This window comes from Halichoerus grypus, chromosome 2, assembly GCF_964656455.1.
Source record: "Halichoerus grypus chromosome 2, mHalGry1.hap1.1, whole genome shotgun sequence".
In the NCBI taxonomy this organism is placed as follows: Eukaryota; Metazoa; Chordata; class Mammalia; order Carnivora; family Phocidae; genus Halichoerus; species Halichoerus grypus.
The window spans coordinates 28,976,680-29,004,420 of record NC_135713.1 but is presented as its reverse complement, the minus strand read 5'-3'; the positions used below and the strand labels follow the sequence as shown (position 1 = coordinate 29,004,420).

The 27,741-nt window shown below is 37.9% G+C and overlaps 1 protein-coding gene and 1 pseudogene across 4 annotated transcripts in view; both read left to right on the top strand.

Annotated features, from left to right (window-relative positions):
- The first annotated feature begins 205 nt into the window (after window positions 1-205).
- On the top strand, window positions 206-1,893 carry LOC118524456 (elongation factor 1-alpha 1 pseudogene; annotated as a pseudogene).
- A 2,061-nt stretch (window positions 1,894-3,954) lies between these two features.
- The window catches only part of CPLANE1 (ciliogenesis and planar polarity effector complex subunit 1), a 137,240-nt gene continuing 113,453 nt past the window's right edge, over window positions 3,955-27,741 (top strand). For 2 of the 4 annotated variants that reach the window (XM_078066653.1, XM_078066651.1), the window contains exons 1-12: window positions 3,965-4,311; window positions 12,422-12,558; window positions 15,654-15,789; window positions 15,904-16,023; window positions 16,461-16,693; window positions 19,637-19,743; window positions 21,189-21,345; window positions 21,757-21,860; window positions 23,284-23,466; window positions 25,809-26,058; window positions 26,233-26,388; window positions 26,559-27,328. In XM_078066653.1, coding sequence (XP_077922779.1) covers window positions 12,478-12,558; window positions 15,654-15,789; window positions 15,904-16,023; window positions 16,461-16,693; window positions 19,637-19,743; window positions 21,189-21,345; window positions 21,757-21,860; window positions 23,284-23,466; window positions 25,809-26,058; window positions 26,233-26,388; window positions 26,559-27,328 — 2,297 coding nt within the window. In that variant the 5' untranslated portion in view covers window positions 3,965-4,311; window positions 12,422-12,477. Of the gene's footprint in view, window positions 4,312-12,421; window positions 12,559-15,653; window positions 15,790-15,903; window positions 16,024-16,460; window positions 16,694-19,636; window positions 19,744-21,188; window positions 21,346-21,756; window positions 21,861-23,283; window positions 23,467-25,808; window positions 26,059-26,232; window positions 26,389-26,558; window positions 27,329-27,741 lie in introns of all 4 variants that reach the window. The other 2 variants (XM_078066654.1, XM_078066652.1) reach the window with 2 other exon arrangements.

Sequence of the window (27,741 nt, the reverse complement as noted above, 5' to 3'; positions counted from 1 at the left end):
TCAGTGACATTCACTTCTTTATATGGAAGATAGATATCGGGGTGCCTGGGTGGCTCAGTCAGTTAAGCATCTGCCTTTGGTTCAGGTCATGATCCCAGGGTGCTGTGATGGAGCCCCATGTCAGGCTCTCTGCTCAGCGTGGAGCCTGCTTCTCCTTCTCCCTCTGCCTGCCCCTCCCCTTGTTTGTGCTCTCTCTCTCTCTGTGTCAAATAAATAAATAAAATCCTAAAAAAAAAAGATAGATACCACCTAGTTTTTTCACAACAGGTTTGTTGCCAGAACACAGGTGTCATACACCTAAACCAAAATGGGAAAGGAAAAGACTCACATCAACATCATCACCATTGGACATGTAGAGTCGGGCAAGTCTACCACTACCAGTCATCTGATCTACCAATGTGGTGGGATCGACAAAAGAACTATCGAAAAATCTGAGATGGAGGCTGCTGAGATGGGAAAGGCCTCCTTCAAGTATGCCTGGGTCTTGGCTAAACTGAAAGCTGACCGTGAACGTGGTATCACCCTTGATATCTCCCTGTGGAAATTTGAGGCCAGCAAGTACTATGTCCTGATGCCCCAGAACACAGAGACTTTCTCAAAAACATGATTACAGGCATATCTCAAGCTGACTGTGCTGTCCTGATTGTGGCTGCTTGTGTTGATGCATTTGAAGCAGGTATCTCTAAGAACGGGCATGCCCTTCTGGCTTACACACTGGGTGTAAAAAACTAATTGTTGGTGTTAACAAAATGGATTCCACTGAGCCACCCTACAGCCAAAAGAGATACGAGGAAATCATTAAGGAAGTCAGCACCTATATTAAGAAACTTGGCTTCAACCCCAACACAACAGCATTTGTGCCAATTTCTGGTTGGAATGGTGACAACATGCTGGAACCAGGTGCTAACATGCCTTGGTTCAAGGGACAGAAAATCACCCGTAAAGATGGGAATGCCAGTGGAACCACACTGCTTGAAGCTCTGGATTGCAATTGCATTTTGTCACCTACTCGTCCAACTGAGAAACCCTTGCATCTGCCTCTCCAGGACGTCTACAAAATTGGTGGTATTGGTACTGTCCCTGTGGGCCAAGTGGAGACTGGTATTCTTAAACCTGGCATGGCAGTCGTCTTTGCTCCAGTCAATGTTACAACTGAAGTAAAGTCTGTTGAAATGCACCATGAAGATTTAAGTGAGGCTCTTCCTGGGGACAATTGGGCTTCAATGTCAAGAATGTATCTGTAAAACATGTTCATCGTGGCAATGTGGCTGGTGACAGCAAAAATGACCCACCCATGGAAGCAACTGGCTTCATGGCTCAGAGGATTATCCTGAACCAGCCAGGTCAAATCAGTGCTGGATATGCACCTGTGCTGGATTGTGACCCAGCTCACATTGCTTGCAAGTTTGCTGAGGTGAAGGAGAAGATAGATTGTCGTTCTGGAAAAAAGCTGGAAGATGGTCCCAAGTTCTTGAAATCTGGTGATGCTGCCATTGTTGATATGTTTCTGGGCAAGCCTATGTATGTTGACAGCTTCTCTGACTATCCTTCTCTGGGTCATTTTGCTGTTCATGACATGAGACAGACAGTTGCTGTGGGTGTCATCAAAGCAGTGGACAAGAAGGCAGCTGGAGCTGGTAAGGTCACCAAGTCTGCCGAGAAAGCTCAGAAAGCTAAATGAATATTATCCTCAATACCTGCCACCCCAGTCTTAATGAGTGGTGGAAGAATGGTCTCAGAACGGTTTGTGTCAATTGGCCATTTAGGTTTAATAGTAAAAGACTGGTTAATGATAACAGTGCATTTGTAAAACCCTCAGAAGGAAAGTAGAATGTTTTCTGGACCATTTGATTTTTTTGTGTGTGTATTTAAGTTATTAGTTTTAAGTTATTAGTTTTTTTTTTTTTTTAAAGATTTTATTTATTTATTTGACAGAGAGAGGCACAGCGAGAGAGGGAACACAAGCAGGGGGAGTGGGAGAAGCAGGCCTCCTGCCGAGCAGGGAGCCCGATGCGGGGCTCGATCCCAGGAGCCTGGGATCATGACCTGAGCCGTAGGCAGACGCTTAATGACTGAGCCACCCAGGCGCCCCTAAGTTATTAGTTTTTAAAATCAGTACTTTTTAATGGAAACAACTTGACCAAAAATCTGTCACAGAATTTTGAGACCCATTAAAACAAAAGTTTATTTTTTATTTATTTATTTATTTTTAAAGATTTTATTTATTTATTTGACAGAGAGAGAGACACAGCGAGAGAGGGAACACAAGCAGGGGGAGTGGAAGAGGGAGAAGCAGGCTTCCCGCCAAGCAAGAAGCCCGATGTGTGGCTTGATCCCAGGACCCTGGGATCATGACCTGAGCCGAAGGCAGATGCTTAACGACTGAGCCACCCAGGTGCCCCTAAAACAAAAGTTTAATGAGGGAAAAAAAAAAAAAAGAAGATAGATACCACCTAACAAAGTTTTCATTTTCAGTTTCAAGTCTCCAAGTAAAATTACTTGATTCTTGGGTGCCAAATTTGCTCTATTTGGCAGAATAATTACTTAATTCTCATAAGTAATTATTTACAATAATAAAAACTTGAACAATGCAATTGAACAAATGGTCAGGAAATATAAAGAGACAATTCATAAAAGGAAAATTACAAATGGAGAGTAAATATTTGAAAAATGTTCAATCTCACTAGAAATCAAAAATACATATTAAGATAATGAGTTACCATTGTCACCTACTTGACAAAGATTCAAATGAGGCCAATATGCAATGTTCATGATGCTGGAGGCCTGTGAATTAGTATTATGATTAAGAATGTCGATTTTGTAATATACGTATCAGGCTCTACCTTGACTTCACATTTGAATCACCTGGGAAAATATTATTTTATTTTTTAAGTGTGATTTTTATTTTTTTACATTTTAATTCCAGTAAAGACAGGGGAACTTCTAGAGATTTTATTTATTTATTTGAGAGCGAGAAAGAGAGAGCACAAGCAGGGAGAGAGGCAGAGAGAGAGGGAGAAAAGCTCAAGCAGGCTCCACGCCCACAGCCAGCCTGACCCGAGGCTCATCTCACTACCCTGAGATCATGACCTGAGCCAAATCAAGAGTCTACACTCAAAGGACTGAGCCACCTAGGCACTGCTAGACCTGGGGAACTTTTTTTTTTTTTGACCTGGGGAACTTCTAAACGCAAGACAAACGTGGGTTCTATCCCGGATCAATCAAATCAGAATCTTCAGTAGTGGACCCCAAGTGCCAACATTTTTTTAAAAGCTCTCCAAATAATTCTAATATGCAGCCAGAATTGAGAAACACTAAGTCAAAAACTTTAACATATATATTGACTCATTGTTTCTGATATTAAAGAATAAAACTAGATTGTACACAAATGTTTATGTATGAGAACTTCAGTAATGTTATTATAGTGTAAATGGAGAATGAAGCAAATGCTTAATAAAGAAACATTGTAGAATACAAAACAAAATCTCCCAAACCAGGCCCATGACATCAACGTGTAAGAGAAGGGTGAGGAGGGAAACAGAGCATGCCACTGCCTAAGGCATTAAAATTTAAGTTACAGGAAAAAATGCTTTTTCAGGCTAGACAGAACTCTAGAGCTGCTTGTTGGTGACCCCTGTCCCCAGTCAGTACGCTGGACTAGGACTGGGGCAAAGGAAGCCAAAACTATCGTAAACTCACAAGTCACTAGGATGGCGAGTACAGACACGCTTTCCTGTAGGTTGCACATCTGATCTGTGGAGTGCCTTGTGCGACCCTTTTATTTACGGGTCCTGGGAGGTCTCCACAAGGGAGGTGACATCCCGGGAGTTACACATTAGTCGGCTAGTAAACAGTTCCCGGAAAAGCGCCGCGCAGCTCCTGGGCACTCAAGAGGCCAGCGTCTGAAGCGCGCCGAAGGGATGAACCCCCGGCGGAAGCTGAGGAGACCGGGGGGGCAGTGGGAGCCCGCGCGGGAGTCCGGTAGCGGGAGGCGGAAGCCTGGAGCCGGGAGCTCGGGGCGGCTTGGAAAACGAGGGGCGGGAACACGGAGCGGCAGGGGGAAGAGGAGGAAGGAGGGAGGAGCATCACAAGCTTCCCGCCCGCGCTCCCGGCGCGCGGCGAGCAGGCGCCCTGGCGGTGCCAGCGTCTTCTTCCCCGCCCTCCGCCGTCGCCACGGCTCCGGCTCGCGTCTGGTCTGGGCGAACGGCTGGGCCCTTGGCGGGCGCCCTTCCGCCTCCTCGCCACGCTGCGGGTTTCGCCCTCCGCCTCACCGCGCCTTCCCCGCCTCGGACGGGCGGGGCCCCGACTCAGGTAACTGCCCGCAGATTCCTGCCGCTCACGGCCGCTGCCGCCTCCCCGCACCGCCGGGCCGCCGGCGTCCGCGGGCTCCTCGGTCGCTACTTCCACCCTCGCGTCGTGCCCGTCCGCGACCTCCCTCACCCCTCACCCCCACGCCTTCTGCCGCCGCACCCCGTGCCCTCGTCCTTCCCTCGCGCTCGGCCCTCCCCAGCCTCCCCGCGTCGCCCTCCCGCCGCAGCATCCTCGGGCTGACGGAGGCGCGGGAGCTCCGGGGGCCGGGTCGCCCTCCCGCCGGCGTGGGACGACCTCCGGTGCGCGCCAGCCCTCGGCCGGACCCTGGTCCTCCGGCCCCTGGCGGTCCAGGGGGGCGCCGCGGTGAGCACCCCACGGGGCGGAGGGCCGCCCTCCCTCCCAAGCCTACGCCGCAGGGTCGGGTAGAAAACCCCGGAGGGGTCCCTGGGGATGACCCGGTGATTTGTGCGAGGTGGTCGTGGGGAAGCTTCTGTTTGACGTTCTTTAGTGTAAATTGAGCACTGAGGAATAGATGCGATTTCTTAGGCTCGTCTGTGGTGGGAAAAAACAGAAGAACTTGAATTATTCTCTGGAAATTGCGTTCGCCAATAAGTTTTGAATAAAGGTACTTTTTTGGGGTAGACTTAACATTTTTCCTCCTAACATATTTTGTGTGATTGAGTTTATTGTTTTTTTAAATTTCTTTCTACCATTAACTAATTTTACTCGTTTCGTGATGTTTACTATTATCTGTAGCTTTAGTGTTTTGACTGCCAGTTCTCTATGAGGCAGAAATAATCTTTGCCATAAAACAGGAGGTGAGAACATCTTTTAGAGTTCTAAAAGATGAAAGACCATCCATCATCAAATCCTGTAGGACTCTATCTTTACACCTTGAGCCATCTTTTTATCCTTTACATTTTAGTTGACCATACTTCTGAAATATTTTATTTTTTATTATTATTTTAAAAGCTTTTATTTATTTTATTTATTTGAGAGAGAGAGAGAGCAAGAGCGGGGTTAGGTGCAGAGGCAGAGGGAGAGAGAGAAGCAGACTCCCAGCTGAGCAGGGAGCCAGATGTGGGGCTCCACCCCAGGACCCTGGGATCATGACCTCAGCCGAAGGCAGATGCTTAACCGATTGAGCCACCAAGGCGCCCCCTTCTGAAGTATTTTAAAGCAAATTCCTGGCATAAATACCTAAGTATATACTGTATCTCTCATATCTAGGAGAGGTAAGCACCCTTAAAAAAAAAAACCCAACCAAACCCAAACCCATAATAGAATTACCACATACCACCAAATATAACATTAATTCCTCAATGTCATCTAATATCCTGTCATATTCAATTTTCATCTTTTTTGAATTTGAAATTCAGGTTTATGGAAAAATTGCAAAAATAACACTAAAGAACTACTATACTGTTACCCAGTTTGCCTACTTGTTTACGTTTTGCCCATGCTTTTTCCTTCTCTTTATACATGTGCACACACACGTTTTTTTCTGAACTATTTGAGAGTCGATTGCATACATCATCCCTCTTTCTGCCTTGCTATTCAAGTAGTACAATATGTATTTCCTAATGATACTCTTTCATGTAAACAAGTACATTTATCAAATTCATGAAGTTTAACATTGATATGTTACTTTTATCTGTGCTATAGTTCGTATTTCCGGTTATGTCAAGTGTCACAATAATATCCTTTACAACAAATTGTCTTTTCTAGTACAAGATACAGTTCAGGATATTTCATTTCGTTTAGTTGTCTTATACTGTTAATCTTCTTTAGCTTTGAATAGTTCTTGAGCCTTTGTTTCTCAGGATATTGATTTTTTTAAGGACTAATAGCCCATTTATATCAAAGTCTTCAATATGAATTAGTTTCCTCATGAATAGAGTTAGGTTTGAGTTTTTTGGTTGGAATACTATATAAATGTTATGTCTTTTTCAAATTATCACAATCAGAGGAGCATAATGTCTCCCTCATGTAAGTTAAGATGTTAATCCGTTTTCTCCACTACCATTTTTTTTTTCCTGTTCACCGTTATTTTTTCCTTTTTTGCAAATTAAGTACAGTTGACCTTTAAAGCACGTGGGGGTTAGGGGTGCAAACCCCCAATCCCTTGCAGTTGAAAAAAATCTGACTCCCGAAAAACTGAACTACTAATAGCCTACAGTTGGCCATGCCTTACCGTTAACATAAATATTTAACACATATTTTGTATGTTGTATGTATTATATGCTGTATTATAATATAGTAAGCTAGAAAAAAGAAAATGGCATTGATAAAATCATAAGAGAAAATACATTTACAGTACTATACCATATTTATTGAAAAAAAATCTGTGTATAAGTGGATCCTCATAGTTCAAACCTGTGTTGTTCAAGAGTCAGCTGCAGTTGTGGGGAAATACCTCCAGATTATGTAAATATCCTGTGCCTTATCAGAATCCTCCCTCTCCCTCTGCCTCGTTTAGCATCTGTTGATGGTTCCTGAATCAAAATGGTGATTTTCCACATCTATCCACATCTTTCCTGAATCAGTTTTTACTATGATAGTTGTAAAATGATTTTCCACATCTATCCTCAAACCAGTGTGGCCTCATTTATTCTTTATTTAATAGATTGTAACCTGTTGCTCATCTTCTTTATTTTTGATGCTAAGAGTGTCTCAAATTTGACCTGTGGGATTTGGCCCATCTATCTTGGTCCTTTTTCTTTCTTTGAAGATTTTATTTATTTATTTCTTTGAGAGAGAGAGTGCGCGCGTGTGCATATGTGCACGCAAGGTGGGGATAAAGGGGGGCGGGGAGTGGGAGGGGGAAAGAATCCCAAGCAGACTCTGTCCTCACAGCATGGAGCCCTAGGTGTGGCTTGATCCCATAACCCTGAGACTATGACCTAAGCCGAAACCAAGAGTCGGATGCTTAACTGACTGAGCCACCCAGGCACCCCTTGGTCCTGTTTCTTTTTGACATGCCCCCATTATATGTTTGCTTCTTTATTTTGGAACAAGATGTTCAGGGCCATCTGTTTCCTTCACTATCTCTGCCCTGAAATCAGCTGTTTTTTCAAGGAGCCCTGGTTTCTCTTTTCTTTTTTTTTTTTTTTTAATATTTTATTTATTTATTTGACAGAGAGAGAGACAGCGAGAGGGAACACAAGCAGGGGGAGTGGGAGAGGGAGAAGCAGGCTTCCCGCTGAGCAGAGAGCCCGATGTGGGGCTCGATCCCAGGACCCTGGGATCATGACCTGAGCCGAAGGCAGACGCTTAACGACTGAGCCACCCAGGCGCCCCTCTATAAGCCCTTTTAGAAGACAGAGCTAGAAATCATGAGTTTTTATACTGATTATCTCTAGTTCTTATCCAGCTCCTTAGGGCTCTTCTTTACCTTTCCCCATTCTTTAATTGTTTTCCATTTCTTCTACAGTGAAAGTACTGGCTCCCATCAACAGATATATATATTCATTTCCTCAGTCCCACCATACACAAAAAATAGCTTCATAATTTCTATACTCCTACCCCTAGGAAAAACAGACCTACTAAGAAGAATTTGAGATTTGTTTGTAGTTCTTTTTATCTTCAGTTTGAGTCAAAATACTGTATTTAAAAGTTACTTGAATTAATCCTTTTTCTTTTGATTGTGGTTATTTTACTCATTTGAAATATAGTCGGATTTGCTTCTCTTTGTATTAGGTTTTATGTCCCCCCCCATTCTTGTTTATTAATGTAATTCTAAAAGTCAAAACTATATAGAAAGTTGTATTAAGTATCCCTCTCTCACTTGCTTTTCCACTTTGCCATCCCCACACCATGGTAGTTAACCTATTTTATTCATTTGTTTTATTTTTCTGTTTCTTTCTGCAAAATTAAATGATGCATATGTTATTTTCATCTCCTTAATACAAAGTAGCATACTAGGTATACTCTTTTTTTTAAAGTAGACTCCACACCCAACGTATGGCTCAAACTCAAGTTCAGGAGTTGCTTGCTGTACCAACTGCGCCAGGCAGAGACCCGTATATATGCACTTTTTCACTTTACTTTTCTCTTTTTTTTTAAAGAGTCAGTGAAGCTTGTTTTATTTATTAAAATATTTATTTGTCAGTGAGCAAGGAGCCAGATGTGGGACTTGATCCCAGGACTTCGGGATCATGACCTGAGCCAAAGGCAGATGCTTAACCGACTGAGCCACCCAGGCATCCCTGCACTTTACTTTTTTACATTAACAATATATTTTAGGGGGCACCTGGGTGGCTCAGTTGGTTAAGCGACTGCCTTCGGCTCAGGTCATGATCCTGGAGTCCCGGGATCGAGTCCCACATCGGGCTCCCTGCTCAGTGGGGAGTCTGCTTCTCCCTCTGACCCTCCCCCCTCTCGTGCACGCGTGCTCTCTCTCTCATTCTCTCTCAAATAAATAAAAATCTTAAAAAAAACCCAAAAAACAACAAAAAATATATTTTAGAAATCACAGTTCATAGAGATCTTCCTTTTTTTTTTTTTTTGAGATCTTCCTTATTTTTGGCAGCTGCTGAATACCTATTTCTAACTGGTTTATTTAAATTAAGGTCCAAAAAAGATCTTCACATATTGCTTTTGGTTATTATGTCTCTTAATACTCCCCTCCTTATGTATATGCATATCTATATCTATATAATAATATCCAGTTTCTCCCCCTTGCCCCCCTTTAAAAAAGATTTTATTTATTTATTTATTTTAGAGAGAACACATGTGAGTGGGGAGAGGGGCAGAAGGAGAGTGAGAGAAAGAGAGAATCTCAAGCAGGCTCCGCACTGAGTGTGGAGCCCAGCTTGGGGCTTTATCTCACAACCCTGAGATCATTGACCAGCGCTGAAATCAAGAGTCAGATGTTTGGGGCGCCTGGGTGGCTTAGTCGGTTAAGTGCCTAACTCTTGATTTCGGCTCAGGTCATGATCCCAGTGTCCTGGGATCGAGCCCTGCATCGGGCTCCCTGCTCAGCGGAAAGCCTGCTTCTCCCTCTCCCACTCCTGCTTGTGTTCCCTCTCTCGCTGTGTCTTTCTCTGTCAAATAAATAAATAAAATCTTAAAAAAAGTCAGATGTTTAACTGACTGAGCCACCCAGGTGCCCCTCTCCCCCTTCCCTTTAAAATACCATTTGTTTGTTGAAGAAACTGTATCATTTATCCTATAACATTTTTTACATTCTGAATTTGGTTGATTTTATTCTCCTTTGTGTATTCAGTATGTTCCTTTATTTTCTTTATTTCTTGTCAATTGGTATTTAGAGTCAGATACAGATTAAGGTTCAGTTTTAAATTTTTTATCTTTTTAAGAATATTCCAGTGGTGCCTTTGTTTCTGCCTTTGGCTCAGGTCGTGATCTTGGGGTCCTAGGATTGAGGGGAATTAGTGGGGAGTCTACTTCTCCCTCTCTTTCTACCCCTCCCCACCCACTGCTCATGCACACTCTCTTTCAAATCAAATCTTAAAAAAAAAGAATATTTCATAGATAGGTCTGTGTACTTCCCATCTACATAGCAACATAACAGGAGGAATATGTCTTTTTCTCATAGTTAGTAATTTTAAGATTGTAGGCCATGTCAGTACATCTAATAAAGTTCTCCATCTACTTTCACCAAATAGTCTTAGCAACCACTGACACTGTTGACTAGATCTGTTATTTCATTAGGAACTGCAAATGATGCTTTTCTAATGAAATCATTCCTCTTGCATTTGGCTAGCTTTTCTTTAAAAAGATAGATTGATTGATTGATTGATTGATGATTTTATTTATGATTTTATTTATTTACTTGACAGAGAGAGAACACAAGTAGGCAGAACGGCAGGCAGAGGGAGAGGGAGAAGCAGGCTTCCCGCTGAGCTGGGAGCCAGACGTGGGCCTCGATCCCAGGACCCTGGGATCATGACCCAAGCCGAAGGCAGCCGCTTAACCGACTGAGCCACCCAGGCGCCCCGATTTATTTATTTTAGAGAGAGTGTGTGTGCACAAGCGGGGGAGGAGCAGAGAGGGGGAGGAAGAGACTCGAAAGCAGGCTCCCTGCTGAGTGCAGAGCCCCAAATCGGGGCTCCATCCCATGACCCTGAGATCATGACCTAAGCCGAAATCAAGAGTTAGGCGCTTAACCAACTGAGCCACCCAGGCACCCCTGGTTAACTCTTTTTAAAGAATTTCTTGGGCGCCTGGGTGGCTCAGTTGGTTAAGTGACTGCCTTCGGCCCAGGTCATGATCCTGGAGTCCCGGGATCGAGTCCCGCATCGGGCTCCCTGCTCAGCAGGGAGTCTGCTTCTCCCTCTGACCCTCCCCCCTCTCATGTGCTCTCTCTCTCTCTCTCAAATAAATAAAATCTTTAAAAAAAAAAAAAGAATTTATTTATTTTTATTTATAATTTTATTTATATTTAAAGTTTATAAAAATGGTGTGTCAGGAAGTCGTCATTTAGATTATTAGGGTTCTAAGCAATTGAAAAACAATGTTACAGTATAAAATATGAGGATGGCTAGCGTCTTAATAGGTCCTCTTTGCTATACTTGAATAGTTTTTTTTTTTAAGCTTATTTTATAAAAAAATTCAGCTACTTTCTTTTTAAAGATGACATTAATGATACCAAATAAATTCAACTTTTTTGGATTTCATAAACTAGAATTAGGAATATAGAATTTAAAAAAAAGGAAAGAATAAGGCTATGATTGAATATAGGCCAATGGCCAAATTACATATGATTTCTCAATTTTTTTTTTTTTAAGATTTTATTTATTTATTTGACAGAGACACAGCGAGAGAGGGAACACAAGCACGGGGAGTGGGAGAGGGAGAAGCAGGCTTCCCGCAGAGCAGGGAGCCTGATGCGGGGCTTGATCCCAGGACTCCGGGATCATGACCTGAGCCGAAGGCAGATAGATGCTTAACGACTGAACCACCCAGGCGCCCCATGATTTCTCAATTTTAAAAATTAAGAAAATTAATTTGGAACAGTCAGAAACTTATAGGAAAATTGCATATATAGTACAAGGAACTATTTTTCATGAATCATTTGAGAGTGAGTGACAAACTGATGGTCTCTTACCTCTGAATATTTTAGTGTGTATTTTCTGCAAACAAGGAAATTACCTACATATGTGGAAGACACCCATCAAAATCAGAAAATTAACATTCATACATTACAACCATATCATCCTTAGTTTCTATTCAAGTTTTTCCAGTTGCCAATATTGTCCTTTATCATGAAAAGATAAAATTTACAATTACTCATTGCAACTCAGTTATGAGGTTTTCCACTTGACCAGTTTCTTGATCTTTTTCCCAACTTCCATAACCTTGAAACTTTTGAAGATTTCAGATCAATTATTTTGTAGGATGTCCCTCAATTTGGGTTTGCCTAATACATCCTTGTGATTAGATTCAGGTTATGTATCTTTAGCTCGTGTTACAGAGACATTTTTCTCATTTTATGTATTAGGTGACATGATCTCCAGTTGTCCCATTTCTGATAATTTTCATTTTGATCACTGGATTACATGGAGTCTGCCTGGCTTCTTCATTATAAAGTTACTCTTTTCTTTTTTGCAATTAATGAGTACTTTATAGTGTATTTTTATACTTTGAAACAATGTAAATATACCATTTTTAATAAAATGTTCAATTGATTAGTTTACTTATTATATGGATTCATGGTTTCCTCTTTTTAAGGTAAGATATTGAGAATGCATTTAGTATCTCATATCTCAAATAGTTTTCAATGAGAGAGGTGTGAAAGTCACAGTATAAAAAGAGCATGTGGGATGGGAGATACTGTTGTGGCCATCTTTGGGTAATACAACCTATGGCACTGAGAAAAGCATAGAAACTTTATCGTCAGGATCTTTTCCTAGTTTATTTTTATTTTATTTTTATTTTTATCTTTATAGTCTGAGAAAAAAACTTGTGAAAAAAAGCAAATACATTTTGCCTAACTGAGATACAAGATACTAAATGCATTCTCAATATCTTACCTTAAAAGAAGAGTTAAATTGAGCTGATGAAAAAGTAATTTACTTTGTGAAAATTCTAAATTAAGATGCTTAGTAAATCTTATGGGCTATTTATTATTATTATTTTTTTTTTACAGCATCTGGTGTCTGGTGGACTGTTTTTACTTAATTGGTCATTGTTATCTTAACAAGCATGGAGATAAGATTAGAAGTTTTAACATCAACAAGTATCAAGCAGAAAAAGCCCTGGCCACGAGTCTCCTGGTTGGGACAGGTAGGTTTTTCTTTCTTCATACAATACCAGCTGTAATAATGTGTTAAATTTATACTTTGCCTCTAAGCTAGAATGTTCTGTGGTCTTAAACCACCATCTTTAGAAGGATCACGTGCTCACAGAACAGGATTTTTGTGTTTGTTTTTGTTTTTTTATGGGAGCAAGTTAGCTTTTCCAGAAAGTTAAATGGTCTAAAAGAAGTATTTTACTTTGAAAAATTTTTTTTGTCTTATTATGTTTAAGGTTGAGATGGCATATATCAAGGGGAGGTGTTTTTTTTAGGATTTTATTTATTAATTTGAGAGAAAGAGAGAGAGAACATGAGCGGGGGGAGGGAGAGGGAGAAGCAAGCAGCCTCCCTGCTGAGCATGGAGCATGATGTGGGGCCCCATCTCAGGATCTCGATATCATGACCTGAGCCAAAGTCTGATGCTTTACTGACTAAGCCACCCAGTTGCCCTCAAAGGGAGTTTTTTAATGAAAAATTTTAATTTAAATATAATTAACATAACAATATTATACTAGTTTGAGGTGTATAACATCGTCTACAATTCTGTGCATTACTCAGTGCTCCTCACAATAAGTATAGTCGCCATCTGTCACCAGACAACACTATTACAATGTTATTGAGTATATACCCTGTACTGTACTTTTCATCTGTGTAACTTATTTATTTATGACTGGAACTCTATACCTCTTAATCTCCTTCAAGGATTTTGCCCATCTCCCCACTCATCTCCCCTCTGGCAACCTCCAGTTTGTGCTCTCTCTCTCTCTGACAAATAAATAAACAAATAAAATCTTAAAAAAAAATCCAGTAGTGGAATTAGTGGATCATATGGTATTTCTATTTTTAATTTTTTGAGGAAACTCCATACTGTTTTCCACAGTGGCTGCACCAATTTAAATTCCCACCAACAGTGCACAAGAGTCCTTTTTTCCTTCACATCCTTGCCAAACACTTGTTATTTCTGGTTTGTTTGTTTAAAAGATTTTATTTGTAAGTAAGCTCTATACCCAACATAGGGCTCAAACTCACAACCTGAGACCAAGAGTCTCATGCTCCACTGACTGAGCCAGCCAGGTGCCCCTTTTGTCTTTTTTTTTCTTTAAAGATTTTATGTATTTATTAGAGCGAGAACACGAGCAGGGAGAGGGGCAGAGGGAGAGCCAGAGAATCTCAAGCAGATTCCCCGCTGAGCATAGCCCAGTGCGGGGCTAGAACTCGATATCATGACCTGAGCCAAAACCAAGAGTCCGATGCTTAACTGAGCCACCCAGGCACCCCTCTGCTTGTCTTTTTGATTCTAGTCATTCTGATAGGTGCTAGGTGATATATCTCAGTGTGGTTTTGATTTGCACTTCCCTGATGATTAGTGATATTGAGCATCTTTTTATGTATCTGTTGGCCATCTGTATGTCTTTTGTAGAAAAATGTCTATTCAGGTCCTCTGCCCATTTTTTAATTGGATTATTTGGGTTTTTTTGGTGTATAGTTATATAATTTCTTTGTATACTTTGGATTTTACCCCTTACCAGACATATCATTTGCAAATGTCTTCTCCCATTCAGCAGATTGCCTTTTTGTTTTGTTGATGGTTCCCTCCTGCATGGTGCAAAAGCTTTTTATTTTTGTATAACCAGAAGGGAATATTTAATCTTCTGAACCTTTCCTTACTGGAACAGTCAGTGGAGTGTTTCCTCCCATTGTGATTTTCATGAGTATTCAATAAAAGTGCCCCTTAGAACTTAGAATAAAGATGGGCCAAAATATACCAGCAATCCAGGAATACCATTTACAATATATGGGATAGATTCCTCACCTTAGGGAAAGTTGGCAAACCTATAAAATCCTCTTAGAATATGTAATAATTATGAAAATTTAAAAATTTGGTGTTTAGAGTCATTTCCTATGAGAAATTGTATTTTTAACTTCCTCTAGAACAGTGTCTCTTGAACTTTGCAGTGGTTCAGAATCATCTGGTGATGCCCAACCCAGGGCTTGAACTCACAACCCTGAGATCAAGACCTGAGCTGAGATTGAGTCAGATACTTAACCAACTGAGCCACCAGGCACCCCTTTACCTGGTGATGTTTTTATTTATTTATTTATTTAAAAGATTTTATTTATTTATTTGAGAGAGAGAGCACATGAGAGGGGGCAGGGTCAGAGCAGGGAGCCCGATGCGGGACTCAATCCAGGGACTCCAGGATCATGACCTGAGCCGAAGGCAGTTGCTTAACCAGCTGAGCCACCCAGGCGCCCTGGTGATGTTTTTAAAACAAGTGTTGGGCCCCACTCCCAGAGTTTCTGATTGAGTAGTTCTGGGTGGAGAGTGTGCATTTCTAACAGGGTCTCAGGTGTTGCTGATAGTGTTGGTTAGGTGGTACTTTGAAAACCACTGCCCTAAAATATATGAAAACACAGTTCATTCAAAACAGCATGCTTTTTCTAGATAATAAAAAATGATCAGAACCTGGGTTTTACAAATTTCAGAAGCCATATCTGTTTTAATCTAGGTAAATAATTTAAAAACTTGCCCATACTACTGTTCAAATTGATGAAATTAAACAACACATAACTCAATTTTGGCTAGCAGAATTAGAAGACACTCCTATAATTTTATTTATTTATTTATTTATTTAAAAGATTTTATTTATTTGACAGAGAGAGACAAAGCGAGAGAAGGAACACAAGCAGGGGTAGTGGGAGAGGGAGAAGCAGGCTTCCCGCGGAGCAGGGAGCCCGATGCGGGGCTCCATCACAGGACCCTGGGATCATGACTTGAGCCAAAGGCAGACGATTAATGACCGAGCCACCCAGGTGCCCCAACACTCCTATAATTTTAAAGGTCAAAAAGATCTAGATGCAACCATTAGATTATTCTACCTAGTAATTCTATTAAGAAGTATTTTAAGATAGAATGAAAAAAATCTCCAGGTTACCTAATCAACCTTATTGTTCATTTTATTATTTGTGGTACAAGTATATAATCTTTCTTGAATGTCACTTTATTTTCCTTTCTGGGATTATTTAGCTTGGAGGTTGAATTAACTTCTGGAACCTCTTAAGTCTCACATGTTTCTTCTCTTAGGAAGATGAAGCTGTTTTTCTTTTGGATGATAAATTCATAAATGAAATTAATTTGCTGTCAGGAAGAACAAAGAAGAAAATTCCTTGTCTGCAGCCTTTACTGAAGGATGTTATTGTCCTAACAACATCCAGTAATGGTTAAGTAGTACTGATATTTTCAAAAGGCTAGATTAATTGTGTTTGTTCATAATTTGGGGTAATATCAAGGGAAATATTAGATTATAAGTATTGTATTTCCTTTTTGGAAACAGATGCCTGGCTGGCTGGGGTACTCACTACAGGGGAGCTTTTTCTTTGGAACAAAGATCAAGATTGCTTGAAAACTATACAGACAACTGAAGAGCCTAAGAAAATGATTCAAGTTGCAGTAGGTAGGAGTTTTTTATTTACTTAAATTGGTTTACTTGGTAAATAGAAGGAAAAGAAGATGAAACATTTTCCTATTCCTATTTTAAAAACACATCTCTGTATGTGTGCATATATATATCTGTATAGATAGAGAATATATACATATATGTTTTCTTATATATGTATGAATTTTTTTGGTGGTGTTCATTTGTGATACTTAGATTCATCTTGAAGAAAAGTGTGGCCTATCATATCTGATAACAATGGGTTCCTAATATCATGTAACAAATACATGATAAATGTTACTATTATTTGTATTTTTAATTTATTAGTTGTGCCTTAGTTTTATCCTGAGTGGACGCATCATTTAGGTTTCTTATTGTCAGAATAGATTTATGTACTTTCTGGGAAGAATTCAGACTTCAGAAGTTTAATTAACTTTTTTTTTTTTTTTTTTAAGCAAGCTCCTTGAGACTGTACTTGTATGTATCTGGAAATGGGAAAAGAGTTCTGCTTGTAACTCCTTCTGGATGCATATTTCTTTGGGAATATTTGGAATTCAAGAGTATCTTCTCTTCTAAAAGCCCTTCATTGGTAGGCCAGTGGTCTCAGATCATATCTGAAGAAGCAGTTCATTTGCCTTCTAATGAAGATAAAGAAGCTGTAGTGCATGCTGTTTTTATAAAAAACGAGGTAAAATCCAAATCAGACAGGGTGTTATAGAAGTTGAGATCTCAGACTCTAAGAACAGACACTATTTGTGAAGCTATTGAGCAGAGTGTGTAAAGCATTGTTCTGTATCTTTAGTCATCATTAATTGTCACAGTAAATATGAAATTATTGTGGAAAAAATATTTTTACATTTCTTGGTCATATTTTTTAAAATGCTTATTAAAAATGATTTGAACTCCACCAAAAAAACTACTAGAACCGACAAATGAATTCAGTAAAGTCATAGGATATGAGATGAATATATAGAAATCTCTTGCATTTCTCTACACTAGTAATGATGTAGCAGAAAGAGAAATTAGGAGAACAATTTCATTTATAATTGCACCAAAAAGAATAAAATACCTAAGAATAAACTTAACCAAGGAGGTGAAAGATCTGTACTCCAAAAACTATAAAACACTGATTAAAGAAATTGAAGATAACACAAACAAATGGAAAGATATTCCATGCTCATGATTGGAAGAATGAGTATTGTTAAAATGTCCATACTACCCAAAGTAGTCTACAGATTTAATGCAATCCCTATCAAAATACCAACATTTTTCAAAGAGAACAAATAACCCCACAATTTGTATAGAACCACAAAAGACAGCCAAAGTGATCTTGGAAAAGAGGAACAAAGCTGTAGGTAATCAAAACAGTATGGTACTGGCACAAAAATAGACACATAGCTCAAGAAACAGAATAGAGAATCCAGAAATAAACCCATGTATATATGGTCAATTAGTTTATGAGGAAGGAGGCAAGAATATATAGTGGGGAAAAGACAGTAGTCTCTTCAACAAATGGTGTTGAGAAAACTGGACCATTTTCTTACACCACAAAAAAATAAACTCAAAATGGATTAAAGACCTAAATGTGAGACCTGAAACGATAAAATTCCTAGAAGAAAGCGTAGGCAGTAATTTCTTTGACAACAGCTTTAGAAACATTTTCCTAGATACATCTCCTCTGGCAAAGGAAACAAAAGCAGAGTTAAACTATTGGGAGTACACAAAAATAAAAAGCTTTTGCACAGGGAAGGAGGAAGCCATCAACAAAACAAAAAGGTAACTTGTTGAACTGGAGAAGATATTTGCAAATATTTCTGTTAAGGAGTTAATATCCAAAGTATACAAAGAACTTACACAACTCAACACCAAAAACCCACAAATAATCCAATTAAAAAATGGGCAGAGGACTTGAATAGACATTTCTCTACAGAAGACATACAGATGGCCTCAGTTACATGAAAAGATGCTCAACATCACTAATCATCAGGGAAGTGCAAACCAAAACTACACTGAGATATATCACCTAACACCTGTCAGAATGACTAGTCTCAAAAGGCAAGAAATAACACGTGTTTGACAAGGATGTGGAGAAAAGAACCCTTGTGCACTGTTGGAAATATAAATTGGTGCAGCCACTGTGGAAAACAGTATGGAGTTTCCTCAAAAAACTATAAATAGAAATACCATATGATCCACTAATTCCACAACTGGATATTTACCCAAAGAAAACAAAAACACTAATTCGAAAAGACATATGCACCTCTATGTTTATTGCAGCATTATTTACAGTAGCCAAACTATGGAAGCAACCCAGTGTCCATCAATAGGTGAATGGATAAAGAAGATGTGGTATATATAAAAAATGGAATATTACTCAGTGATAAAAAAGAATGAGATCTTGCCATTTGTGATGACATAGATGGACCTAGAGGGTATAATGCCAAGTGAAATAAGTCAGAGGACAAATACCCATGACTTCACTTACATGTTGAATCTAAAAATCAAAATGAACCACTACCACCACCAACAACAAAATAAACAGATTCTTAAATACAGAGAACAAACTAGTGGTTACCAGAGGAGAGGTGGGTGAGAGGTGGGTGAGGGGTGGGTGAAATAGATAAAGGGTATTAAGAGCACAGTTGTCTTGATGAACACTGAGAAATGTGTAGAATTGTTGAATCATTATATTGTACACTCAAAGCTAATATAATACTGTTAATTATACTTAAAAAATGGTTTAAGTTAGAGCTTCCTTTTTCTTTCCCTAGTTTCACTTTTCCCTAGTTTTAAGTTTTTATTTACTTTTATTTATTTATTTTTGAGTATAGTTGACCCAGTGTTACATTAGTTACAGGTATACAACATGGCGATTCAACAACTCTTTATGTTATGCTGTGCTTACCACAAGTATGGTCACCATCTGTCACTATGCGAAACTATTACAGTACCATTGATTATATACTGTATGCTCTACCTTTTATTCCCATGACTTGTTACATAACTAGAAACCTGTACCTACCACTCCTCTTCACCCATTTTGCCCATCCTCCTCCCCCCTCCCCTCTGGCAACCAGCAGTTTGTTCCCTAGGACTGATTCTGTACTTTTCCTTAGTTTCAAAATATAACTAGTTTAATAATTGAAAAAGCTAGAACTGGTGATACTAAGTAAGACATTTAATTTCCAAGAAAGAACCTATTCATTAGCTAAAAAACATAAATAGCTGCATGCATTCTTTGTACGTCTGGACCAACATTTCATTACCCAATCCACTATTGTTAGAGATCGCGTTTTGAAATTTTATTTTCCTCTACCTTCCTCCACCTCTAGGTAGTGCCCTAATTTAAATAATATATAACTATTAAATAAGAGAAAAATACATAAGAATATATAAGAATCTTTCCAGTAATAGTCACAGTAAATGGCATTGTTTTCTTGGGGCATGCCTCTGGCTCAGAAATAAATTACTTCTTTTTTTTTTTAACTATTTATTCTTGAGCCTAATGTTAAGAATAAAAATACAAGCAGGATTTCCATATTTTATTTTATTTATGATAAATACATGTTCTATATATCTTGATTTATTTTCAGATGAGTTATATACTAAAGTTTATTAAATTTATCTACAGTTATTTGGAGATTGCTGCTTGTGTTCGTTTACTTTTTATTCTGGAGAATGTCTGAAGTTGACATTTCTAGCAATTCGGTGGCATGAAAATGTATTTACACCTATAAGGTAAGGTGAAGATTTCATTCTTCCTTATTTTTTATCCCTTTTACAGCAATATTTTTACTCCCATAAAAACATAATAAGATTAGTTAAATGAAATGTGAATTTGAACTTACGAGATTTTACAAAGGTGTTCTTCCCATAAATACTTTATTTTGTTTTCATTTTAAATGTTTGTTTACTCTAGGTTTTTCTTGTTTTTGTTTTGTTTCCTTTCTTGGAAATGAGAACATGTAAAAGGTAAGAAAGGTTGTGGTATAGAGATAGCTATTTCGAAAAATAATTCAATTGAATTTTAAAAGGGACATAATTTGAATTTACTACTGTACCTTTTAAATGCTCAAGTACTTTTTAAATTAAAAAATAGTTTTATTGGGGCGCCTGGGTGGCTCAATCAATTAAGCATCTGCCTTCGGCTCAGGTCATGATCCCAGGGTCCTAGGATCGAGCCCCACATCGGGCTCCCTGCTCAGTGGGGAGTCTGCTTCTCCCTCTGCCTGCAGCTCCCCCTGCTTGTGTGTTCTCTCTCTCTCTCTCTCAAATAAATAAATCTTTTAAAAAATTTAAAAAATAGTTTTATTTAGGGGTACCTGGCTTTGTTTAGGGGTACCTGGCTGACTCAAGAGCATGCCATTCTTGATCTTGGGGTTGTGAGTTTGAGCCCACGTTGGGGGTAGGGATTACTTAAATAAAATAAATAAAAATAAAATAAACAGTTTTGTTTATTCTAAAAAACCCAGTAATATACAGAGTGCATTAAAAGCATAAAATGCCTGAGTAGGATTTAGTAAAATAGTGTGATTTTTTTTTTGCTTATTTTCTTCATTTTTATATGCTAACAGTACTTTATTAAAATATAATTTATATAAAGTAAAATGAAAAAATCAAGTGTATAATGAGGTGGATTTTGATAAATGTATGTATAACCATGCTCATATCAAATATAGAATATTGCCACTATTTTATTTTATTTTTATTTTATTTTATTTTATTGTTTATTTTTTTGTATGGAAGTTTCATGCCCAGCGTGGAGCCCAACGTGTGGCTTGAACTTAAAACCCAAGAGTCGCAGGGTCTACCACCTGAGCCAGACAGGCACCCCAGAACATTGCCACTATTTTAAAAATCCTTTCTTTTCTACCTATTTAATTTCTGTAAAAATGTTTATAGTAATGTAGAAATATGTGTCACCTGAACCTTTCATCAAAGCAGATGTATTTGGGGTTGACATGGAACATGCCATTACTAACAAAATGCTGATATTGAACTTGTTTAACTGGCAACTGCTCTTTTGTGCCTTGGATGAAACTTCTGAACAGTTGCTAAAAGGCCCCCTAATATTTGTGCACATATAGGAATTTAGTTGGACTCTTAAATTTTTTGTGATGAACTAAATATTAATTTAAAAGTTACCATATTTCCTATTTTCAATTATTTCATTACTTTCTTAGATCATTGCCATACCATGTTCATTGGGCACAACAAAACTGCCTTCTGTGCAGTCTGGTTCCTAAATGTGAATCAGTAAAGTCAAGAGGAGCTCTACTTTCTGCCTTTTCAAGAGATGGTGTTACCCTGGCAGTAACTCTTAATCAGAAAGACCCAAAGGTCAGTAAATGTAATCTGTCTTGGAAGCAACCTATAAAAGAGTTTAGTCCAGTTTGGAGTTCCTTGTTTTTTAATAACGACTTTATGTTTTTTAAATTGGTGTTTTCTGATCCAATTTAACATTGTAGATTGGTAAAGTTATTTAAACTAGCTGCTGTAATTTCAAAACTTGACCTTCAGAAGTGAAAAGAGGGTAGCAAAAAGGAACAAAAAGGGCAAAGTGGTAACTGATGGCCTTAAAATATAGTATAAAAGGGCGTGGAGTTTTAGTTTTCAGTATTGTTTTGCCAGTTAGGAAAGACTTCTAGGATAGTTTATTGATACAATAATAGTCTCTAGGTCTCTAGAATTAAAAGTAATGATTAAAATAAAATAATTTAATGGTTTTGTTGTCTTTATTTTTCTTTTTAGGCAACTCAGGTATTGTTTATAAACACACTGAATTTTGTTACTCTCTGTGGTAGCCTGAGAGGATGTAGTAATAAGAATCCTGTGGTCCCAGCTACACTTATCAGGTAAGAACACTTGTGTTTCTACATATTGTTTTTATTTTCCAATAGTTTAATAAGTTTAAGGCTCTGATAATTCAAAAGGTATCTAAATAGGTATTTAGATAGATAATGCAATTTCCTTTCAGCATTTGTGCTTGATAGATTCTAAAATTGCTTTATGTAAGGAAAATCCTACTTTAAGAAAGGGTCTTGGTAGGGTGGAGGATACATGAACATATTTTCTTTTCTCTTTTAATTTTTCCTGGGTTGTCTCAGGAGGAGTGGGGTTACAACTGGGTAGGGAACTATTGAGCTTAATTAGAGACCAAAATGAAAATAACCTGGATTGGGAAAACCATTATGTACTCAGGGAGGCTGAGGTGTTAGCGTTTTAAACAAAGTTGGCATGCTCTGCATGTAGGTTAATAGCAACACAAGTCAGCATAAGTCATGATTTTGGATGGCACATGAGCCACTACCAGATTTCCTCTTGGACTTCTTAATTTCGTTTTCTGAACACTTTTCTGTGCTGTTCTCTGAATTTCCAAAGTTTTCAGGTCTATCTAGCCTTGCCTCTTCATTTTCTTTCCCTCTCCAAAAGTTCCTTTCTAAAGGTATTACTCATTCTTACACCTGAAATTTTTTTTTAAAGATTTTATTTATTTATTTGACAGAGAGAGACAGTGAGAGAGGGAACACAAGCAGAGGGAGTGGGAGAGGGAGAAGCAGGCTTCCCGCTGAGCAAGGAGCCCAATGCAGGACTCGATCCCAGGACCCTGGGATCATGACCTGAGCCGAAGGCAGACGGTTAACCACTGAGCCACCCAGGTGCCCCTTACACCTGGATTTAATACAACATCATGTCTCAACTATACTTCAATAAAATAAATAAATGAAAGTATTATTGGTCTCAGTGCGGTGGTCTGCTTGACTTAGAGTGTCTGTCATAATTTACATGAGGAGCTACTTTTTGTCTCCATGAAAGATTAATATTACCAGATAGTTCAGGAGTAGTAAGGATGGCTTTGGGAGGAGGAAGTCTGCTGCTGCATGGAACTCTGGCAAACTGCAGAGATGACAGGTGGGGTATTGACCTTTAAATCTATCAGTGGATTTTAGTTGTAGACACCAATATGATTAAAGTTGTTCTAATTAAAATGTGAGTGACTGAAAAGCTTAACTCTTTTAGGGAGTATTTTCATCTTATTTGCTTATGTATCTGTGAATTTCTAATTGCTATGTTGTATGGAGTACATATTTATGAGCAAACATCTTTGTTTCTTACCTTTTTTCTGGGAAGTAAAATACACAAAAATGTATGTGGCAGTTGCCTACTATTCATTCTTTTTCCCTTATTTTTGAAATGTTTCACCCTTGCTTGGCCATTTTAAATTGTGAAAGACATTGTAGAGAGTCCTTTCTAAACATACTGTCTTGCTTTTTCTAGGTCCTACTGGGTAGGTGATATCAGCTGGACTCATGATAGTCTTTTTCTGGCTTGTATGTTAAAACGTGGCTCCCTGGTTTTATTGACCTGTCAAGGTGAATTGGTAACATTAATTACATTTGGCTGCTCCATAGAATTTGGGCCAGCAGAATTTATTCCTTTTCACCCACTAATAACATATAGGTGAGACATTTGAATTGTTTTAATTTGTTTACAGGTTTTCTTCTTTGGTATTACTTTACTATGTATTTTTTAAAATAATTTTATCTTTCAAATTGTCTCATTCCTTCTTTGAGTCTGTCATCTCAATATCTGTTTCTTATATATAGTTTTCTTCTATTTCTTTTTGTTGCTTAATCCTGGTGAAAATTTGACATTGTGACTATGTAAGTATAAGTTATTTAAATATTCAATAACACAAACATATATCTTCTTTTATGTAAAAGTTCAAAACGTATGCTATGTGTTTTATTGTTTTAAAAGAAGAGCACTTACATAAATTAGTAACTCAAACTTAACTTGGCACATGGATTTATCTTTTTTTTCCCCAAGGGGAAAAAAGGAAAAAGTTGTGGGAAATGGATAGAAGACTTTAGAATTTAGCCATATTTTAATTTTTAATTGTGGGTTGGGGTAGCAGTTTGGCTTTGGAGACAGATTAAAAATCAGATCTTGGTTCTTCTACTTACTAGTTGTGTGACTTTGGGTAAGTTATACTTTAAGCCATTTACTGTGAAATGAAGATGACTCTGTCTCTTAGGGTTGAGGGAATGAAGTGAAATAATAAATAGTAACAAACTGCTTAGCACACTTCTGACGTAAAGTAAGTGCTCAGTAAATATTTGTTGTTATTGATGCTGATATTAGATACGACCTGACATATATACACAGGTATTTACAATACAAAAATACTGGAAAAGTCCTTTGAAATTAATCCATTGCCATTGCCTCACAGAAAGGAAATTGAGGAGGGGTGTGTCCTTGATTATATTTAGCAAAAAAGGATGCTTAATTTTTAGTATTAGAAAATCCTAATTGAGAAATTTGTCACTTTCTGCAGTGAAAGTATTTTTTCCTTATTTTTTATGGTCTAATTCATAATTGACTTGAATTTCCTCATAGTCTTTAAAATTAATTTAGGACCTTTTAAAATGGATTAATTTTGGGGCGCCTGGGTGGCTCAGCTGTCTGCCTTCGGCTCAGGCCATGATCCCAGGGTCCTGGGATCAAGTCCCACATCGGGCTCCCTGCTCGGCGGGAAGCCTGCTTCTCCCTCTCCCACTCCCCCTGCTTGTGTTCCCTCTCTCGCTGTGTCTCTCTCTGTCAAATAAATAAGATCTTAAAAAAATAAAAAAAATTAAATGGATTACTTTTTCTGATTACAAAAGTAATACATATTTATTATTTAAAAAAACTAAAAAATCACGTTCTATAAAAATAAATAGTAAAGAAAATGAAATACTCTTGTAATCCTATTCCTCCCAAATAACAATTAACATTTTAGTGTGTTGTCCTCCAAATTAAAAAAAATATATATGGTATTTATAATAATAACAATATTAGTTTCTTTTTTAAAACAAAAAGTTCTATGATATATGCTGTTTACTATTTTGCTTTTTTGATTAAACTGTTTATATTATACATATTTCCATGAAGTAATTTTTTAATGTTCTATAGATTCCTTGTGGTGTGTACATTCTATAGTTAACCAGTCTCCTGTTATTGACCATTTGGTGTAATTTCCTAACCAGAAAGAGATTATATTTTTGATTATTTGTTCTCTTTATAAAGCCCCAAAGTTAATAAGCAGTGATATTAAGTAATCATAATCAGGTATACCACCATAACAGTAAATATGTACATTTATGTGGAAGCTCAGTCAAATTTAAGCTTAAACTGATAAAATTTTCCTCACTACCATCTTTTCCAAATGTCTTTCTCAGTTTTCTTTCTTTCTCCTCCTCCTTTTTTTTTTTTAAGAGGGAGGAGCAGAGGGAGAGGGAAAGAGAATCTTAAGCAGGCTCCATGCCCAGTGCGGAGCCCGACTCAGGGCTCAATCCCCACAACCCTGAGATCATGACCTGAGCTGAAACCAAGAGTTGGACACTCAACCGAGCCACCCAGGCACCCCTTCTTTCTCCTCAATAACAAGTATATTCATAGCTTATAATTATATTCTTATAAGTGTATTTAAATATATGTTAAGAAGGAAGGTTAACTATTTAACTCTTTAATAGTAAAAATGAACTGCCTTAATTCTTCTCTGAAATAGTTTGTATAAAACTAATTTAAAAACAAAATAGAGTAAATGCCAAAATTCAGGGAATATTTAAAAAACATATAAACCTACATATTATTTAATCATTTATGTTTTCCTTACAGATAATACAATTTAATGTTAGTATGTTTAACTGGACTTTTTTATCATTCTGTAGTTTTTAATTGTTTTCGTCTTTGGAATAATATGATTGTTTCCTTTAAGATTTTTCTCTTACTAATTGTTTAATTTTGTGTTTGTTTGCTAGACCTCAGCAGTTTACATTTCAAGATTCAAATAATTCTGTAGATTCATCAGCTTCTGATAGTGACCCTATGAGACAGAGATTTTCTATAAAAGCACACTCACGGTTACCCTACCTCATTATTTCTGATGGATACATGGTCACAACCCTTCGATTTGTTGATAACCTGTCTCCATCAGTGCTCATGAGATCACTTCTACTTGATTCAACCCAGAGGCTTGAGAAAACATACCAAAGTATGATATTGTCTAAGGTAATAGTGCTTTTTGGTATCATTGGTAAAAGTTGGCTTCTTAGTTTTCTCAGATTTAAAACCGTACTGACAGTAATATCCTTGGATTATATACGGTTGTCTATAGAATTTTTAACTGCTTGTGATAGAATTACAGATAAAATTTTACTCTTGGAAATCTTTTATCTTCTACAGCCAAAAGGCAAAGGGCTGAACTTGCGATCACTGGATTCCCTGAGATGTAGCCTGTTAAAACACCAAGGAAATAAAAGTTTAGCTGATTCTACTGTCCCCAGATTCTTACAGGCAGAAGAAACAATGAAGTTAAGTGAAAAAACAACAGATTTCCAGGTACTAAGTAGCAGTGTTTTTTATTTATTTGAACAGTTACATATTGACTTTATTCCAAGAAACATATTTTGTTTTTCTCTTGTTAAGGGGGAGAAGTTTGAGAACACCAGTGATTTTACTTATAAGGTATTAAATAACATTAAGTATAATTCTTTTCACTCATGTTTTAGGATTTTGAAGCAGAAGAAACTAATGAAGGCAAACACTTTCCAGACAACTTATTCTCACTTTGGAACCAAAAAAATGATCCATTGTTCAGTAGTGTCAAGGAGGGAAGATTGGAATTTGCATCTATGTTTGATACAATACATGCAAAGGATAATATCAAGGAGACAGATAAAACCGTTACAGAACTGCATTCTGTTCAGAAAAATCTCCTTGCAGCATGGGCTATTGGAATTTCAAAAAATGTGACAGAAAAAAATGTAATGTTAAATTACACAGTTGTTTGTATCACTCATTTTTTCTACATTCTTCAATTTATAAAATGTCCTTTCCCCAAACTAGATCCTTTTTTAAGCAAGAGCACAAGACAAAATGCATGGGTACTTTGTATCTTTCAACTCTTTCATCAGTGCTTATCAATGCAGTATTGGGATATGAGATACAAACAAGATGTGGGACATTTGGTAAAGCTGACCTCAAATACTATAAAGCTTTTGCTGACTCAGCAACAACAGGGTCAGTTATTTTCAGAGAAGCTTTTGGCTTGTTTTCATTTACTTAAAATGGTAGCTGATAATTTAAATGGCATATACATTCTTCAGCCTGAAGTTATTTCAGCATCTATTGATGGAAGTAGAACAGCAGATCAAGACAAATTGGTGGTACCCATTTTTCAAATGTTTCAATATAGTGATTCTCAGGAAAACTGGTCTTGGGACTCATCTTTCAAGATTCGTCCTCAAGTAGTAAATCTTGCTCAGCGACCAGGACACAGGTATATTTACTTTATATCAGGATACCATCAACATTATAGATGTTTTCCTTTTTGAAAAATTGAGATAATAATTCCCATACTGTAAAATTCACCATTTTAAAGTGTGAAATTCAGTGATTTTTAACATAGTCACAAGGTTGTAGAATTATTAGCATATTTCCAGAATGCTTTTTTTTTTTTTAAGATTTTATTCATTTAGGGCACCTGGGTGGCTCAGTCGTTAAGCGTCTGCCTTCGGCTCAGGTCATGATCCCAGGGTCCTGGGATCAAGCCCCGCATCGGGCTCCCTGCTCCGCGGGAAGCCTGCTTCTCCCTCTCCCACTCCCTCTGCTTGTGTTCCTGCTCTCCCTATCTCTCTCTCTGTCAAATAAATAAAATCTTAAAAAAAAAAAAAAAAAGTTAAAAAAAAAAAA